The 16,998-nt window shown below is 44.6% G+C and overlaps 1 protein-coding gene across 4 annotated transcripts in view; it reads right to left on the bottom strand.

The window, feature by feature from the left end:
- The window catches only part of grid2 (glutamate receptor, ionotropic, delta 2), a 377,460-nt gene that overhangs the window by 122,584 nt on the left and 237,878 nt on the right, over positions 1 to 16,998 (bottom strand). For all 4 annotated transcript variants that reach the window (XR_015100984.1, XR_015100985.1, XR_015100986.1 and 1 more), the window contains exon 6: positions 1,630 to 1,803. Coding sequence is in view for 1 of the 4 variants with exons in the window: in XM_086111957.1 (XP_085968083.1) it covers positions 1,630 to 1,803 (174 nt within the window). In the remaining 3 variants the exon portion in view is untranslated. The remainder of the gene's footprint in view (positions 1 to 1,629; positions 1,804 to 16,998) is intronic.

Below are 16,998 nucleotides of genomic sequence, written 5' to 3'. Positions count from 1 at the left end.
AAATTTCCACATCTCATCAAATGTGATCCCCAGGGCTCTTGTGCTGCCACATAAATCAACAGCACTAGATTCAATTTAATACATTTTGTCTTGGCACGTAAATAAGCGTACGCTTCTCTTTGTGTCGCCTGTCTGATGGCAGCTTGATGACTCGCATGCATATACACAAACACACACAGACACACCAAATACCATCATAACTGAATACATATTGTTGCCTTAGAGGAGCATATTAAGGGGAAGAAAAGCACAAGGAAGAATGAAAAACATGAGACAGATATAAAAATAATGGAAAAAAATTGAATATCTTTAACATAACTACACAGAAAGATGCTGGTCAACTTTACGCCAAATTAACCCTTTGATGGACAGTGGTTACGACAGTGGACAGCTTATCATGTTGCAGGGTGCAAGAAAGGGTTAAAAACAAGGCACAAAGAGAAGATGCCTTAAAAATCAGCCAACTTAATGTCATCAAAAATACACAGCACTGTAAACAGGTTTTGGAGTGCAATCCAGCAAATAACCCCAAATGTAAACGTGGTCAGCAAAGCCTCGAACTGATAAGACCAGAAGTGACGGCTGAAGCTCGTTTCCTAATGCCTCTGCTTATTTTTGCTTTTTTGTGTGTCTTTTATCGTTGCTCAAGAGCATTAAAAGAGGGATGACATGACCAGGCTAATGACTTCACGGAGTCCAGAAGAAAGCGGAAGATACTTAGACCACATTTGTTTGGTGGAAAATACCAAGTAAAAGCAATACAGTGGTGTAGAGTACAGTCCAGGGGTCTAAACCAGTAGCGCACAAGCTACCAGTAGCACACCACAAAGTCAAATACTATAACATAGAATTTTTTAGAAATGGGGTTCCAAACGAGAACCAGTCGGACATTGATTGATTTCAGCAAGCTGATGCTTTTAGTTACTATTTCTTTCCGGGGGACTAGCAGTGGTAGTAGTAGCAGCTGTAAGTGCTTGATCTTTGATTTTTCATCATACATTTTCTCATGACACCACGGAGCCAATTTCAGGGGAAACGTGCTGAATTTTGTCACGTCAAATACATTTGTCCCATTACCTTGGCTATGCCCCATGGCTCTTGAGCATGTGAGCTATGCTAGTGCTAACTGGCATCTCTTTCGAGTCTATGCTAGAATCATTTGGCTCCAGTCAACGTTATCGATGCAATGTCAAGACACCTGATCATGAAAATGTGTTAATATCATCGCAGGGTTACTGGACTGTTTGATTTCCTTTTTCTGAGAAGTGCAAGTGTATTAATGCAGTGTTTCTGGGTCCAATTAGCAGACCAGTAGCAGATAAAAACAAATCCCAGCAAATGGGACCGGAGTTGTATCATGTATGGGGAACGCACAAATACTTTGTCACCTCATGTCAAATTTTGAAAAGCAAAACAATATACATGAGTTTATTTTTGACTCCATTAAATATGTTATGTCTGTATGTTTGTTCCACAGATTGTCATTTTGACCAATAATCGGTGTGAAGAAAATTGTATCCAGGAAGAGAACTAATGAAGTCATTCATTAAAACATACAAGATCAATAAAGTGGTTGTTTCTAATTCATTTGAAATGATAGTCTTTGTATTTGGCTTGAGATGGGCTCACCTCCAGCTGCTGCGCCTTGGCGTTCTTGGGATCGCAGAGGGATGTGTTGATCCGGTGATTGTGCTTGACGCAACGCTGGGTTGTGTTCTGCGGCATGGGGAAGGTCTGGCGCACCAACGTCAGCCGACCCACCGACTTCATTACCAACTCTTGCAGGTCATAGTCGGAGATCTCCTGAGAGGGCGCAAAATAGAAAGGGATCGATACAAACAAGTTGCCGTGAGGTAGATGTAAACCATTCATTTAAAGAACAGTAGATGCCCACGGATTTGTGCAGGACAAATCCCAGGGGTGTGTGTGTGTGTATTATATTCTTAGGTGTATATCTGTATTTTATTGATTTATTTTTAGAGTTTTACTCTTCGTACACACTTTAACCCTGTAAGGGACAGCGGTCACTACAGTGGACAGCTGATCATCTTATCATTATTGGTTCATGAATGGGTTAAATGGATTTAAGCATTCTAAAATATCCCTTTTTCAAAACAGTTTTGAACAAAATAAAGCATGAAAATACAGTACCTCGACAATATTGTATTATCTTAGATATTTGCCTTTAGGCACATAGAAGGCGAGCGCGAGTCTGCGTGTCAGTGTCTGGGTGTGAGCTGCGGCTGACAGCAGCTCTTACGTGGGTGGGTGTGTTCTGTTTATCTGCTCTCCTGGCATTCAATAAATGGATGGAAAGTGCATCGACTGTGCGTCTCCTTTTCCACATCCAAGGGTAATGCGTGAGTACCGTACACCGTTTCTGAGATGTAGTGGCGCTTTCTGAAAACAGGCATATTGATCTTATACAAACAACAAATATTGCACAATAAATTTAAAAAAAAAGAGGAAAAAGAAAAAAAAGAGGTCAGAAAATGTTGCAAAGCAAACTTAAGTTCTGAACTAGGCAACATAAGTCCGGACTTACTGTGGTGTCAAACATATCCATCCATTATTTAACACCGGGGAGTTACTGAAGCCTACCCCAGCCGACTCTGGGCAGAAGGCAGACTACACCCTGAATTAGTCGCTAGTCAGTTTCAGGGCACATATAGAGACAAACGACCATGAACACCCGCATGCACGCCGTCACTGATCCCACACTCCCCACACACAAGTCCGGCGAGTGTACCGCTACACCGTCATCGTCAAGCCTATCGTGATTTTTAACTGTGGCTCCGTAAAATTCTAGAGTGGGTCATAAAAACTCGGCCAATTAAAAAATATAAGATGCCGTAATTCAGCCCTTTCGTCCATTTTCTGTTGTATATTTTTGATCTGAGCCAACAATTTAAATATGAAAAACAGAGGCTTTTGTTTCCTTTTTTTTTTAAGGTTAAAAAAAAAACGCAGGAGTCACTTTTAGATTCCTCAACTGTCCATTGAAACTGGTAAGAACAAGTGCGACACAGATTCTACCTGAGTGATCTTCAGCAACTATCCATCGATATACTCAACTACCCTAACCTTTCTTGTCTCCAGTGGAGATAACACTTCCACCATGTTTTAAGTAACATAATGTTCATCCACCAAGTCCACACATTTTTCATCTGGTATCATACAGAATGAAACGGCCGACCTTATAACTTGCTTTATCTGTGTACAACTACGCTCCGAGAGCACGTGTGATTTCATGTGTCTAAAATGTATGTCACATTTGTTTTGCATCAGTCACTAAAACAGCTGTTGAAACACACCACCACTCATAGTCACACTGGGTGAATGCTGTGCATTTTTTTTTTTGTATTGAGGCCAACGCAAGCACGGAGACAGGATGGCTTGAAAATAGGTCCCGTTTATGTGTGTTGGGATTTTTGTGCATTAATGCATTCACGTGTGAGACTTTTAGACTTTTGAGAAGGGTGTGTGTGTGTGTGTGTGTGTGTGTATGTGTGTAGCTGGGTGACACTTGATTGAAATGCCTGCCCTTGACTGGCTGCCGTGAATTTTAATTCTCCTTTGACCAACCGATCTGCCAGTTTCGAAAGCAATTTTCAGCATTTTGTGTTCCTCTGTATTCTCGGTTTTGTAATCCAGAGCCAGCGGCCGACTGTTTTCAGATTTGTGCCACGTTTCACTCCCAGAAGCCCTGCAAATAGATTCCTCACTTGTACTGTTTTTAAACTTGAGAGGACAAGACAGACAAACAAGGTTAAACATGCTCAGGATTCAATTATTTGACACCTTAGGTGAGGTAAGAATATTAACTTCTCTGGTTTACACACATGACAATTTGATTTCTCTCTTGTGTTTTTTTTTTTTTTAAATCACTTCACACTGGGATACATTTTCTGCTGTATGAGAACACATCACAAGGGCAGCAAATGAATATTTGTTGCCTCTGGTCAGTAGACGCAAACACCCAACGTGGCTCAGAATGAATAAATTGTTCAGATTCAAATCAAATGGACTGTTTTAAAGTGCTCTATGAATATAGTTGAGTTGAGTTGAGATTGGGAGAGGAAGTGGCAGTCCTGCTGTCTAAAATGAATTGTTGGTTTCCAATGTTAGAGAGAAACGCTAATGCTAATCCTACAACCAAATCCAACCCGTTTTTAACTCTGACTGTAACGATAACCCAAAAAGCTAAGCCTGAACCTCAGAGGGCTATCGTGAGACGATTTTTTTGTCATATAAGAGTGGGAGTCAAACGTGCAACACCAGTCACAGACCATACAAATTAAAGTCCTTTGTTCAATAACAACAACAAACAAACAAAAAATACTGGTACAGGAGTGTGTATTTGAAGTTACTCTCCGAATCCTATTCATGTTGGAGATCGACAATGAACTCGGGCTATTTTCACTTCCCGTCACTCGCCTCAGGCTACTTCCTGCCAAACGACCATTCATCCAGACAGTTGAAGAAACACCAAACTATGATGTTCAATCCCCCCCCAACACAAAATCACAAAATGTGCCTGAAAAACCGAAAAGTAACCTCAGGAGCCTGGCAGCTCATTGGTTGCTTACTCCATCAACATGAAAATCCTAATCTCTCCCATTGACCCGAGAGCACAGAGCCCTCTTTTTCTTCTGGCTTTTTATTTGAAAACATCTCTCATCCCTTATTATACTTTGTCCTCTGGCCCCTCTCGTCACAGCCTCTTCACCTCTCCCCGAGAGACATTAAATCCTTCTTTCTTGAGCGAGGAAAAACTATTCATTTCTTTTCTAACCTTTCCGATGACCTCCCATTTCTACTGCTCACCCTCCCAAGTCCTTCGCATGGGGGGAAAAAAACCCACACAGTCTTTATTGCTTCTAGTTATAGGATGATCATGCTCCTTCACCATCAATACTTTTATTAAAGGATAAGTTTGCACCAATAGTTGCCTCTCTCGTAAGGTTGACGGGCTAGAAAAACTGATCCATTTTCCACCTGATTTGGTTTGTTTAAATGAAGAAGTCAAGGCAAAACATAACGAATCATGACAAACCATGATATCACTTGCTTTTCCGATTGGTGGGGAAAATGCAGCGTTCACGTGAAACGGGGAAAGGGTCAGGTGTTCAGTTAAATGTTAAGTCAAGTCAAGTCAAGTCAACAGTATTTATAGAGCACTTTCAAACAGCCATCGCTGCATACAAAGTGCTGTACATGGAGCAATTTAACATGCACAATAAACAGTAAGACAAATCGGTAATAAAGGCGGTAGAAAGCACCAAACAGTAAAACCAAGAACAAATCTAAGTCATGCTGAGTCGAATGCCAAAGAATACAAGTGAGTTTTGAGGAGGGTTTTGAAGATGGGCAGCGAGGAGGCTTGCCGAATGTTTAGTGGGAGGTCATTCCAGAGAGAGGGACCAGCAACAGAAAAGGCTCGATCCCCTCTGAGCCTCAGTTTAGTTCTTGGTACTTCTAATAAAGTCTGGTCCACAGACCTGAGGCGCCGGGCAGGTGTGTAGGGGCGGATGAGCTCAGAGAGGTAAGGTGGCGCGAGATTATTCAGAGATTTGAAAACAAATAAGAGGATCTTGAAAATAACTCTAAAATGAATGGGGAGCCAGTGAAGGGATGCCAGAGTAGGAGTTATGTGCTCCCTCTTACGAGTACCAGTCAAGAGGCGAGCGGCGGCATTCTGGACCAGCTGAAGGCGCTTAATGGAGGACTGGCTGACTCCAAAGTAAAGGGCATTGCAGTAATCGAGCCGGGATGTGACAAAGGCATGAATTACCATCTCAAAGTGTTCATGTGAGAGGAGAGGTTTTATTTTGGCCAGCTGTCTAAGGTGAAAGAAGCTGGATTTAACAACGGCACCAATTTGCCGATCGTTAAGGTTAAGGGGTTAGGATTTGTCGTTGCGGGTTGGAGTTAAAGTCTCTGGGTAAGGGTTAGGTTGCATATTTTATTGCATATAATGTTTTGCTTAGCACACAGCAAGCAAAGAAACAATCAAAACTCGTAATTATTTTTTTTAATTCGGCAAATACTTATTGCGCTAGCACAAGTAGGTGAAAATCATCGTTGCGTTGTCTCAAATGTTGGGAGCAAAATCTTAGCATTTCGGGGCAGTGTGGAACCTTGGCTTAAGATGAACTGCGTGAGAAAGCTGGAGTACCGGGAGAAAAGCCACACAAACACAACAAGTTCCGAAAAGCAAGGCCACAGTCAAGAGTCGTGCCTCAAACTTCCGAACCGTGAGGCAGACACACTAACCACTAATCCACTTCGCCGTCACACTATTCAACGCAAAGTGAACGCTACTTCTTGATGGACACGAGTGTTGAGACTTTTCAGTGTTCTCTTCTAAACTTAGGAGAAAAAAGAGAAGGAGTGCACGTCCTTTATCGTTTCTCTTCCTCATCCTCACCCCCAGAGCAGAACGAAGGCGATGAGGAAGGGCAGCGTGATCAATTATAAAGTGTGAACTGTGCCTCAGTGGGACGTCGAACTGCTGGCTATAGATAAAGCAAAGTTATGACAACCATACACTATCCCCTCATCCATAATAAAGCACAGGGAGGCAAGCACACGCTCCCTCCCATAGTCATGGTCCAAAGTACAAGAGAATATTGAAGGCTTCATCCACTTAAAGAGTCTGTTTGAATAAAAAAACATTTAAAAAGCTTCACGCATCCCATTACGGAGTCGTTGAATATGCATCGGAATAGAACATTGTAAATTTTTCTCGACGGCATTGTGATCGGCAGAAGTAGGACATTGTTTTGGACGATTTCTTGTGCAGTAGAGTGTTTTTGTCGCTTCGAGCAGTGATAAAAAGTAATAATTGTACCTTAGAGTGGCTGGCTTGATCTCTGCCCGAACAAACATATGAATAAACAAACAAATACTGTTAGCATGTCCCTTTAAAAAAAAATTTTTTTTTTTTACTTTTTAAATTCATGAACTTTCATTGCGTATTTTTCCGTCAACAAGTAAAAGTGACCTGGCAGTTGGGTAAATTCGATTGACAATTTACTATTTTAGTTTGTTGACGTTCATTTTCAGATGTCAAAATCAAGTTTTTGTCTTTGGACTACAATTATGTATTTAATCATCTATTCATTTACTTAAACCATTTTTTACTATTATGGTGATTCATGTTTTGGCTACACTGATCTCTGTTTAAGGTCGTACTCCCCCACCCCCCCTAAAGTTAGTTCAAGTCGTGGCTTGGAAGCACATGCCTTGGGTTGAAAGACTCCACCTTGTCAATAACGATAAGATAAGAAAACACTTATTTTTCTCACAATGGAGAATTGAATGCTTTAAGGTGCACCTTAAAGCATTCAATTTTCTCAAAAGCCAACACTGCCTGCGCCTTCAATATGGATCAATATTCTGATTTCTTGGACATAGTATTTGAAATGTTCTGTCAAGTGCTTTGTTACAGCTGCAGCGGTTGTGAAAGCTCTATATAAATAAAGCTGTATTGTATTGAATTCTCTTTAGCATAGCTCCAGTGGATGTATAATGCAACCGCAGCCACGATTGTAGCTTCTATTCTATGCACCTCATAATGCAGTGAGCCCTATTAATGAAAACAGTTTTAAAATAGGTCATTTGTTGAAGGTGCGACTTACACTCCGAAGCGCCTCATAGGGTAGAAAATACGATATACGTGTAACCCGGATTATGGCATGAGGCAATGGGGAGTGGACTTAACCAAAATCTATATTGACTAAAAGAGTAGCGTCGTTAAAATTTGCTTAATTAAACAGAACTGAATATTGCCGTGGCCCGAACGAATCAGGGCACAGAATACTAGTGGGGTGTCAGCGAATGAGAGGTGCTGTTTTTCACCTTCGTGACGTCACGAACGTGCGGCGCAACCTATCTCGCTCTTTTTTTTTCTGACGGGACCTGAACGCGAACGGACGTATTCTTCGACTGTTGTAAATAAGTGTTTCGGAAGAAAGAGAGAGTCATTCTACGCAACCTCGAGCACTGTGCCTGGCTAACGTAGCCGTTAGCTTTCCGTACCGCTGGGATATCGCCGACCGTATAACGTCGTCGGAGTCTCATTCGACATTCTTCTGGCCGGGTCTTTTGTGGAGTTCTAATTGAGGACAGCGCTGGGATTAGCGTGCCTTCAGTGGAGTGGATTCCATTACGGTGCCCTGACTTCTACCAAGTGCTGGAAAAGGGGGTACAGTGGTGGTGGCGAGCCAACCAAAGAACATACAGTATATTACATTTGATGCACTTTATTTTATTTTATTTGTGTTGGTGATGTTTAGAAGAATTTATTTTGTACGACAGGAGTTGACAAGAACATTTTGTGCTTAGTTATTTCATTCAGATTGAAAGAAAAAAAAAGAAACTCACACCGGTGTTGAGAAAGGTGATCACCAATTATTTTGCTTGAAGGAAAGGTCAACTAAGAGGTTGAGACTAAATTGGATTTATTTACCTTTTTGTCACTGTGTTTGTCGTGATAATAATTTTGTTGTCATGTGTTTATGTTTGATATAAAAGGTAATTGTTTTACAACTGTTGTCTTGTTTCTTTGCCCATGCCACCCCCTCAATGGTGACATCATTGGCTCCAGTGAATCGAACCTAGTGTCCCCTTACTGGTCCAAGTAGAAACCCGTTGTCTGCCCCAGAGTGTTTCATCATCTCTAGCAATTATAAAACAGACGTAGCCCGTGTTACAAATTTGGCGAGCCAGCCAGGAGCCAAGCGACTGAAGGGGTGGTAAAAGCATTGAAACAAGAAAATGGACATAATCATTGATGCTGGTGTGAACATTTCAAATTCTGTCATTATTCGTGGGCTAACCCAAACTGAATTAGATCCGGACCTCGAGAAGTTGTTGGCCAGTCATGGTCCCATTCAGCGAGTGATCTTTATCGACGATACAAATTCAGAATTCCATCAACACTTCGTGGTAGAATTTGAAAATCGTGCCGCGATGCAATCTATCAGGCCTTTACTGCCTCTTGAACATTCAAGTCCGCACCTCGAAGATGTCAACTTGCAGGTACGTGCCCTCGATGCTGTGTGCACATCCACAGTTGGGGACACAGAGCGAAGTTATCTTGAAGAATTGAGATCAATTGCGGGTCGAAGTGGAAAACCGCTCCGAGAGGTGCTGCAGGATGAGTTGAATAGGGTTGGAAGGGAAGAGGGAGTACCGTCTCCAGCTCACAGAGAGATTGGTAGTAGTCGCAACCCCCAGCCTAATAGCCAGAAAAATCCAAGTTGCTCTCGGCATGAAGAGGGCCAGCCTATTATGAGTCTGACAAAAGCCCCGCTTTCGGTGCTGGGTTCGGTCCCGACCGAACTATTCAAGAGCCTGCCAACTGTGTTCCCACCTTCCCCCTCACCTCTCCAACCACCCTTTGAACGGGGCGACAGAGGCAAGTCGCCGACGACTCACATTCCTCTCTCCGAAGAAGATGTGTATCCTCATGCTGTGCAACGAATGGTGGTTGAGCATGTTGTGCGATCCAGCGATGCCACATCATCCTCATTTCGATTTCGACCCTTCTCAGGTAGAACCCCCCGTCCCAACAATGAGCTAGACTATGAAACTTGGAGAGTGAATGTGGACTTATTGTTGACTGATCCGTCCCTATCTGATCTGCATAGAGCCCGTAAAATTTTGGACAGTTTACTGCCTCCTGCCACTGAAGTCGCTCAGCAGGTCGGCCCTCAAGCTTCCCCAGCACAGTACCTCCTGTTATTAGATTCTGTTTATGGTTCAGTGGAAGATGGAGAAGAGCTGTTGGCTAAATTCATGGGAACCCTGCAGAATAGTGATGAAACGCCCTCGCAATACCTTCACCGACTGCAGAGTGTCCTAAGTGCAGTTATTCGGCGCGGTGGATTACCTGACACCAAAAAAAAACATTACCTTTTGAAACAGTTCTGCAGGGGGTGTTGGGAGGATGGGTTAATTGCTGACCTCCAGCTGGAACGACGGAAACACTCACCCCCCACTTTTGCCGAACTTGTGGTGCTAATTCGAACAGAAGAAGAGAAAGTAAAGGCAAAAGAAATTCGCAAGAAGGTGCATTTGGGACTGCAAAAACCTTGTTCTCACTCAGCAAAGTCAAAGACTGTATTGAGTCAGATGGCTACCTGTGCCGTACCCAAAGAGGACATGTCCGACACCGCATCGCTAAGAACTCAAGTGGAGGACATGCGGGCTCAAATAGCCGCACTGCATGTTGCAAACCCCCCACTCGTCAGATCCTCACTGCCTGAAGCGGATGAACTCAAACGAGTGAAGACGCAACTCGCTGACGTTCAAGCTCATTTCACAAAAGTGAAGCCGTCGTATTTGCCGACTAAGAGTGACTACTCGGGAGCAACTGAGTTGAGGGTATTAAAAGAACAGATTGCCACATTACAGACCCAAGTTAATGCACTGCTAACGCAGTCCAAGCAGCCCTTAAGACATGGAAGAGGAAATGTAACATTGAAATCCCGGAATGAGATTGTGGACCGACCTCGACCCTGGTATTGCTTTCGCTGTGGCGAAGACGGTCATGTGGCAAGAACCTGCGAAGATGAGCCAAAGCCCTCTCTAGTTGAAGAGAAGAGACGTGCTTTAAGAAAAAGTCAGCAGGAATGGGATCAGCAGAATGGTGCACCCTGCTCAAGAAATTTAAACTAATGGGGGCCTCTGTGTCAGGGCGAACAGAGGCTGCCGAATCAACTCCGATGAGAAGCCCTAATGAATCCATGAAAGTTGACAAGAAGTGCACCTCCATACAGAGGTCTTTTTCCAGGTTACCCCCTGGATTGGTGGGTGCTAAATGCACTGCAAGAGTTATCATTCATCAAAAAGAATATCAGTGCCTTCTCGATACTGGGTCGCAAGTGACGACCATTCCCCAGTCTATTTATGAGCGTGATCTATCCCACCATCATCTGAGGTCTTTGAACGAGTTAGTAGACATCAAACTAGAAGTGGAGGGGGCAAATGGCCAAGCCGTGCCCTATTTAGGGTATATAGAATTGGACTTGACATTTCCTGAAGAATTCGTTGGAAATATCATTGAAGTCCCAACCCTAGCATTGGTGGTTCCCGCGATGAGTGCCTCGCCTCAGATCCTCATCGGTACCAATACTCTGGACGTCCTTTACACTGACTATATCACATGCCATGGGCAGCAGCCATCGTCTTCTGTCCCTAGATATGGGGTGGTGCTCAAAGTTCTGGAAGTCAGACGAGTGGGAGCAAGCATCGATACCTTGGGGCAGGTTAGGGCCCCCATGAATAATCTCAATGTGATACCGGCTGGTCACACTGTTGTTGTCAATGGTCTTTTCCACACAAGCAGTGTTCACCATGGGAAATGGGCCACGGTGGAGGCTCCTAAGGAGTCCGCCCTCCCAAAGGGGTTACGAGTTGCCAATTCCCTTTGCACGCTAGCAACCAAGCAACCATACCACGTGCCAGTTGTGGTGAAAAATGAAACCGAGACCGATATCAGACTCTCCCCCAGAACTGTTTTGGCTGAGATCCACTCAGTTCAGCAGGTTGTGGGCCCTGAGAAGGCTGTGAGGAACGCCTCTTGCCCCAGTGCGAAGCTTGACCTCGATTTTGGTAATTCCCCTTTGCCGCTCAGTTGGAAAGACAGAGTCGTGAAATTATTGAGTTCTATGCCCGAAGTCTTCGCTCTGCATGACTCAGATTATGGCTGCACCAATAAAGTGAAGCATCGTATTCGACTGAGTGATGATACTCCATTCAAGCATCGCGCAAGGCCCATCCATCCACAGGATGTGGATGCCGTCCGGAAACATCTGCAGGAATTATTGGACTCGGGCATTATTCGTGAGTCAGTCTCTCCATTTGCGTCGCCCATAGTCGTCGTGCGGAAGAAGAATGGTGCGGTGAGGCTTTGCATTGATTTCAGGAAGTTGAACTCCCAGACCATCAAAGATGCTTATGCTCTACCAAATCTGGAAGAGGTTTTTTCTTTGTTAACTGGATCAAAATGGTTCTCAGTTCTGGACTTGAAATCCGGATATTATCAGATCGAGATGGATGAGGCGGACAAGGAGAAAACGGCGTTTGTTTGTCCCCTTGGATTTTGGGAGTTTAACAGAATGCCACAGGGAGTGACAAATGCCCCCAGTACCTTTCAACGACTCATGGAACGATGCCTGGCTGACTTGAACAGGAAAGAGGTGCTTGTTTTCATTGATGACCTTATTGTATTTTCTGACACGCTTGAAGAACATGAGACGCGGCTATTAAAAGTCCTGGAAAGGGTGCGAGAATATGGCTTGAAATTGTCCCCCGAGAAGTGCAAATTCTTCCAGACATCTGTCAAATACCTTGGGCATATTGTCTCGCAACATGGTGTTGAGACCGATCCCGACAAGATAAGCGCGCTCAAGACCTGGCCAGTGCCAAAAAACTTAAAGGAGCTGCAGTCCTTCCTGGGATTCGCTGGCTATTATCGGCGGTTCGTGAAGGACTATTCACAGGTGGTGAAACCTCTTAACGAGCTCACAGCGGGGTACCGACCAGTCAGGAAGCAGGGAAAGGAAAAACCACAAAGAGCCGACATGCCATATTTTCGATTAAAAGATGATTTTGGAACAAGGTGGACAGCAGCCTGTCAAAAAGCTTTTGACGACATCATAAGCAAGCTCACAAGTGCCCCTGTTTTGGGTTTTGCCAACCCCAAACTTCCATACCTCCTCCACACTGACGCAAGTACCACAGGACTGGGTGCGGCTTTGTACCAGGAGCAAGATGGGCAGATGAGAGTAATTGCCTTTGCAAGCCGAGGATTGACAAGAAGTGAGTCAAGATATCCAGCACATAAATTGGAATTCTTGGCTTTGAAATGGGCAGTCACCACTAAATTCAGTGACTATCTTTATGGAGCCGAGTTTGTCGTGATCACAGATAGTAACCCCTTGACCTACATACTAACCTCTGCAAAATTAGATGCTGCAGGTTACCGATGGCTGTCATCTTTGTCCACTTTCTCGTTTAAAATTCAGTATCGTGCAGGAAGTCAGAACAAAGATGCAGATGGACTTTCAAGACTACCCTCCGCGGAGCTTGACGATGACCCTGTGTCAAGAAAGGAGGCCGAAAGGATCCAACAATTCACTTTGAATCACATGGGCGAACAGGACGGATTCGGCAAAGTTTTGCCTGAGGCAATACGAGCCATATGTCAAAGACATGAAGTGCAATGGTGTCATGGAGAGGAGAGAAGTTTTGGTCCATCAACCGCCCTAGTGGAGTCTCTCACTACTGATGCTCATGTCATGCCCGAGAGTTTCCAACGGGAGTGTGCGCACGGGCTTCCTGTTGTCCCTCACTTTACCATGCGTGAATTGGCAGGAAAACAGAGGGATGACACTGTTTTGAGAACAGTGATTGAGCATCTGGAGTCTGGAAGCCAACCCTCTCCTAGGTTAAGACAAGAGCTTCCGATTTTGGCGTTGTGGCTACGAGAGTGGAATCGCCTCGCACTGAGAGAGGGTGTGCTCTACAGAACCCGACAGGAGCAGGGACAGACTGTCCATCAGTTAGCCTTGCCAACTGAGTTGAGGCACGTAGTGTTACGGAGCCTGCATGATGACATTGGCCACCTTGGCCTAGAGCGAACCCTTGATCTGGTAAGATCCCGCTTTTATTGGCCTAGGATGGTTGTAGATGTGGAACAGAAGATTAAGACATGTGAACGCTGTGTGCGTCGCAAAGCCCAGCCTGAGAGAGCTGCACCATTGGTCAACATCGAGACGACAAGGCCCTTGGAACTGGTCTGCATGGATTTCCTATCTGTCGATCCTGACAGAAGCGGTATCAAAGACATCTTGGTGTTGACTGATCATTTCACAAAATATTCTGTGGCCATCCCCACTCGAAACCAGAAAGCTCTAACTGTGGCTAAGTATTTATGGGAGGATTTCCTGGTGCATTATGGCTTTCCAGAAAAACTGTTGAGTGACCAGGGTCCAGATTTTGAATCACGCACTATCCAGGAATTGTGTCAAATAGCAGGCATCAAAAAGGTGAGAACCACACCTTACCATCCGAGGGGCAATCCTGTGGAGAGATTCAATCGCACTCTTCTGCAGATGTTGGGCACTCTCAAGAACCAGGACAAAACTCATTGGAGAGATTTTGTCAAACCCCTAGTGCACGCTTACAATTGCACTCGGAATGATGTGACTGGGTTCAGCCCTTATGAACTCATGTTCGGCAGACGGCCGAGACTGCCAGTCGACTTAGCCTTCAACCTCCCTGCTTGTACTTCTCGGAAATCACACTCCCAGTATGTGCAGGACCTGAAAGGTCGGTTGGAGGAGAGCTATAAACTGGCCATGGCGAATGCTTCGAAGACCGCCAAGCGGAACAAACTTCGGTTCGATAGACGTGTTGTAGAATCTACACTAGTGTCAAATGATCGTGTTCTAGTGAAGAATGTGAAAATTAGGGGTAAGCACAAACTGGCTGACAGATGGGAGCCCGATGTGTGGGTGGTGGTTCAAAGAGTGGCTGGCCTTCCTGTCTACATAGTGCGTCCTGAAGGCAAGGAGGGTCCAAAGAGGACTTTACATAGGGATTTGCTGTTGCCCTGTGGATTCTTACCTGCCAGCACTGGTGAAAGATGTGAGAGGCAGACTGTCAGGAGGCCGCTGACGAGAAGCCAAACCAAAAGGGACACTTCAGACAATGATGAGGTACCAGATGATGATGATGATGATGCCCCCTCAGAAGATCAGGAGTACTGCCACTATTATTTGCCTCAATTGCCTGGTTGTTCTTCAACTATCAGCACCAACCCTACACAGTCAGGAGTGTGGCAACAGCCAAGCAGCGGCAGGGTTCCAGAGAATTTTCCGTTGAAAGAGCGGATTGCTCCCATGGTTGCTGAGGCTGCAAGAGAGTATGTGGCTGAGATGATGCAGGACGAAGAGAGGAATGAGACTGTCGAGACTTGCTCAAAAGATATGGTTGATCATCACATGAAAGCAGACCCCCCCACAATGGAGAAATCAACGGGCGAACCCCTTGAGCTGAGTGACCTTCCAAGTTTTGAGATAGGGCCAGAAATTGTTCAGCCAGAAGTCCCGCAGATTCACGTAGAGGACGACCACCCGTCTGAGAGTGCTGGAGCCCTGATCGAAACCCCACCTATGCTAGATGAATCAATTGGCAGTAATAGAGAATCCCAGAACAACGGCCCTCCCCTCGGAGAAGTTCCTGTTGCACTTTTTGATGATGCTAAGGAATGTCATCAAGTCCGACGCTCACAGAGAAACAGAGAACCGCCTGAGAGATTGCAGTACGCTCAGTTAGGAGTGCCATTGCTCACTGCTGCGAAAGCTCTTCTTCATGAATTGAGCGTGGTTATTGCGGAAACATTGCAGCCACACTGCTGCGTTGTTCATGATATAATGCTGAAGGAAAACCATGCGTGTAGGTGTTCCGAGACGTGCACACCTTCTGGGGGGGAGGGTGTAACCCGGATTATGGCATGAGGCAATGGGGAGTGGACTTAACCAAAATCTATATTGACTAAAAGAGTAGCGTCGTTAAAATTTGCTTAATTAAACAGAACTGAATATTGCCGTGGCCCGAACGAATCAGGGCACAGAATACTAGTGGGGTGTCAGCGAATGAGAGGTGCTGTTTTTCACCTTCGTGACGTCACGAACGTGCGGCGCAACCTATCTCGCTCTTTTTTTTTCTGACGGGACCTGAACGCGAACGGACGTATTCTTCGACTGTTGTAAATAAGTGTTTCGGAAGAAAGAGAGAGTCATTCTACGCAACCTCGAGCACTGTGCCTGGCTAACGTAGCCGTTAGCTTTCCGTACCGCTGGGATATCGCCGACCGTATAACGTCGTCGGAGTCTCATTCGACATTCTTCTGGCCGGGTCTTTTGTGGAGTTCTAATTGAGGACAGCGCTGGGATTAGCGTGCCTTCAGTGGAGTGGATTCCATTACGGTGCCCTGACTTCTACCAAGTGCTGGAAAAGGGGGTACAGTGGTGGTGGCGAGCCAACCAAAGAACATACAGTATATTACATTTGATGCACTTTATTTTATTTTATTTGTGTTGGTGATGTTTAGAAGAATTTATTTTGTACGACAGGAGTTGACAAGAACATTTTGTGCTTAGTTATTTCATTCAGATTGAAAGAAAAAAAAAGAAACTCACACCGGTGTTGAGAAAGGTGATCACCAATTATTTTGCTTGAAGGAAAGGTCAACTAAGAGGTTGAGACTAAATTGGATTTATTTACCTTTTTGTCACTGTGTTTGTCGTGATAATAATTTTGTTGTCATGTGTTTATGTTTGATATAAAAGGTAATTGTTTTACAACTGTTGTCTTGTTTCTTTGCCCATGCCACCCCCTCAATGGTGACATCATTGGCTCCAGTGAATCGAACCTAGTGTCCCCTTACTGGTCCAAGTAGAAACCCGTTGTCTGCCCCAGAGTGTTTCATCATCTCTAGCAATTATAAAACAGACGTAGCCCGTGTTACATACGCTCTCTGTGCGCACCCATGTTTTTAATGAAAGCATTTTATATTAACTCATTCAGTACCAACCAATTCTGGACCAAGTCTGAAAAGACGTTTAAAAACGTCTTTGGGAGTGAATGAGTTAAACAGGTCCAAAGTATTCCGGTTGAAAATAAAGTTTGAGAACATGGATTTATGACATGTATTCCAGGAGTACAATGGAACGACAAAAAGGTTGCAATTTGACTTGCATGTTGATCATTCCAGTAAAGCTGCCAAAAGAGCAGAGCGCTGCCAACCAGGCAGCCTGAAGAGTGTTAGACAATAGCAGATGTCTGACAGCTCAATGTGAATGTGGCCTAGCAGGCAATCAACGAGACATGAGAGCGCGCTCAGCGGGCTGCTCCACATTGTTAGCTGCCATAAGCGAGCACGCAGGGAACCTAGTCGGGTGGTGCCTTTTATTGAAGCCA

This window comes from Hippocampus guttulatus, chromosome 5 (assembly GCF_054856545.1).
Source record: "Hippocampus guttulatus isolate MCC_2025c chromosome 5, RoL_Hgut_1.0, whole genome shotgun sequence".
Taxonomy (NCBI): Eukaryota; Metazoa; Chordata; class Actinopteri; order Syngnathiformes; family Syngnathidae; genus Hippocampus; species Hippocampus guttulatus.
This window is presented reverse-complemented; position numbering and strand designations above follow the sequence as displayed.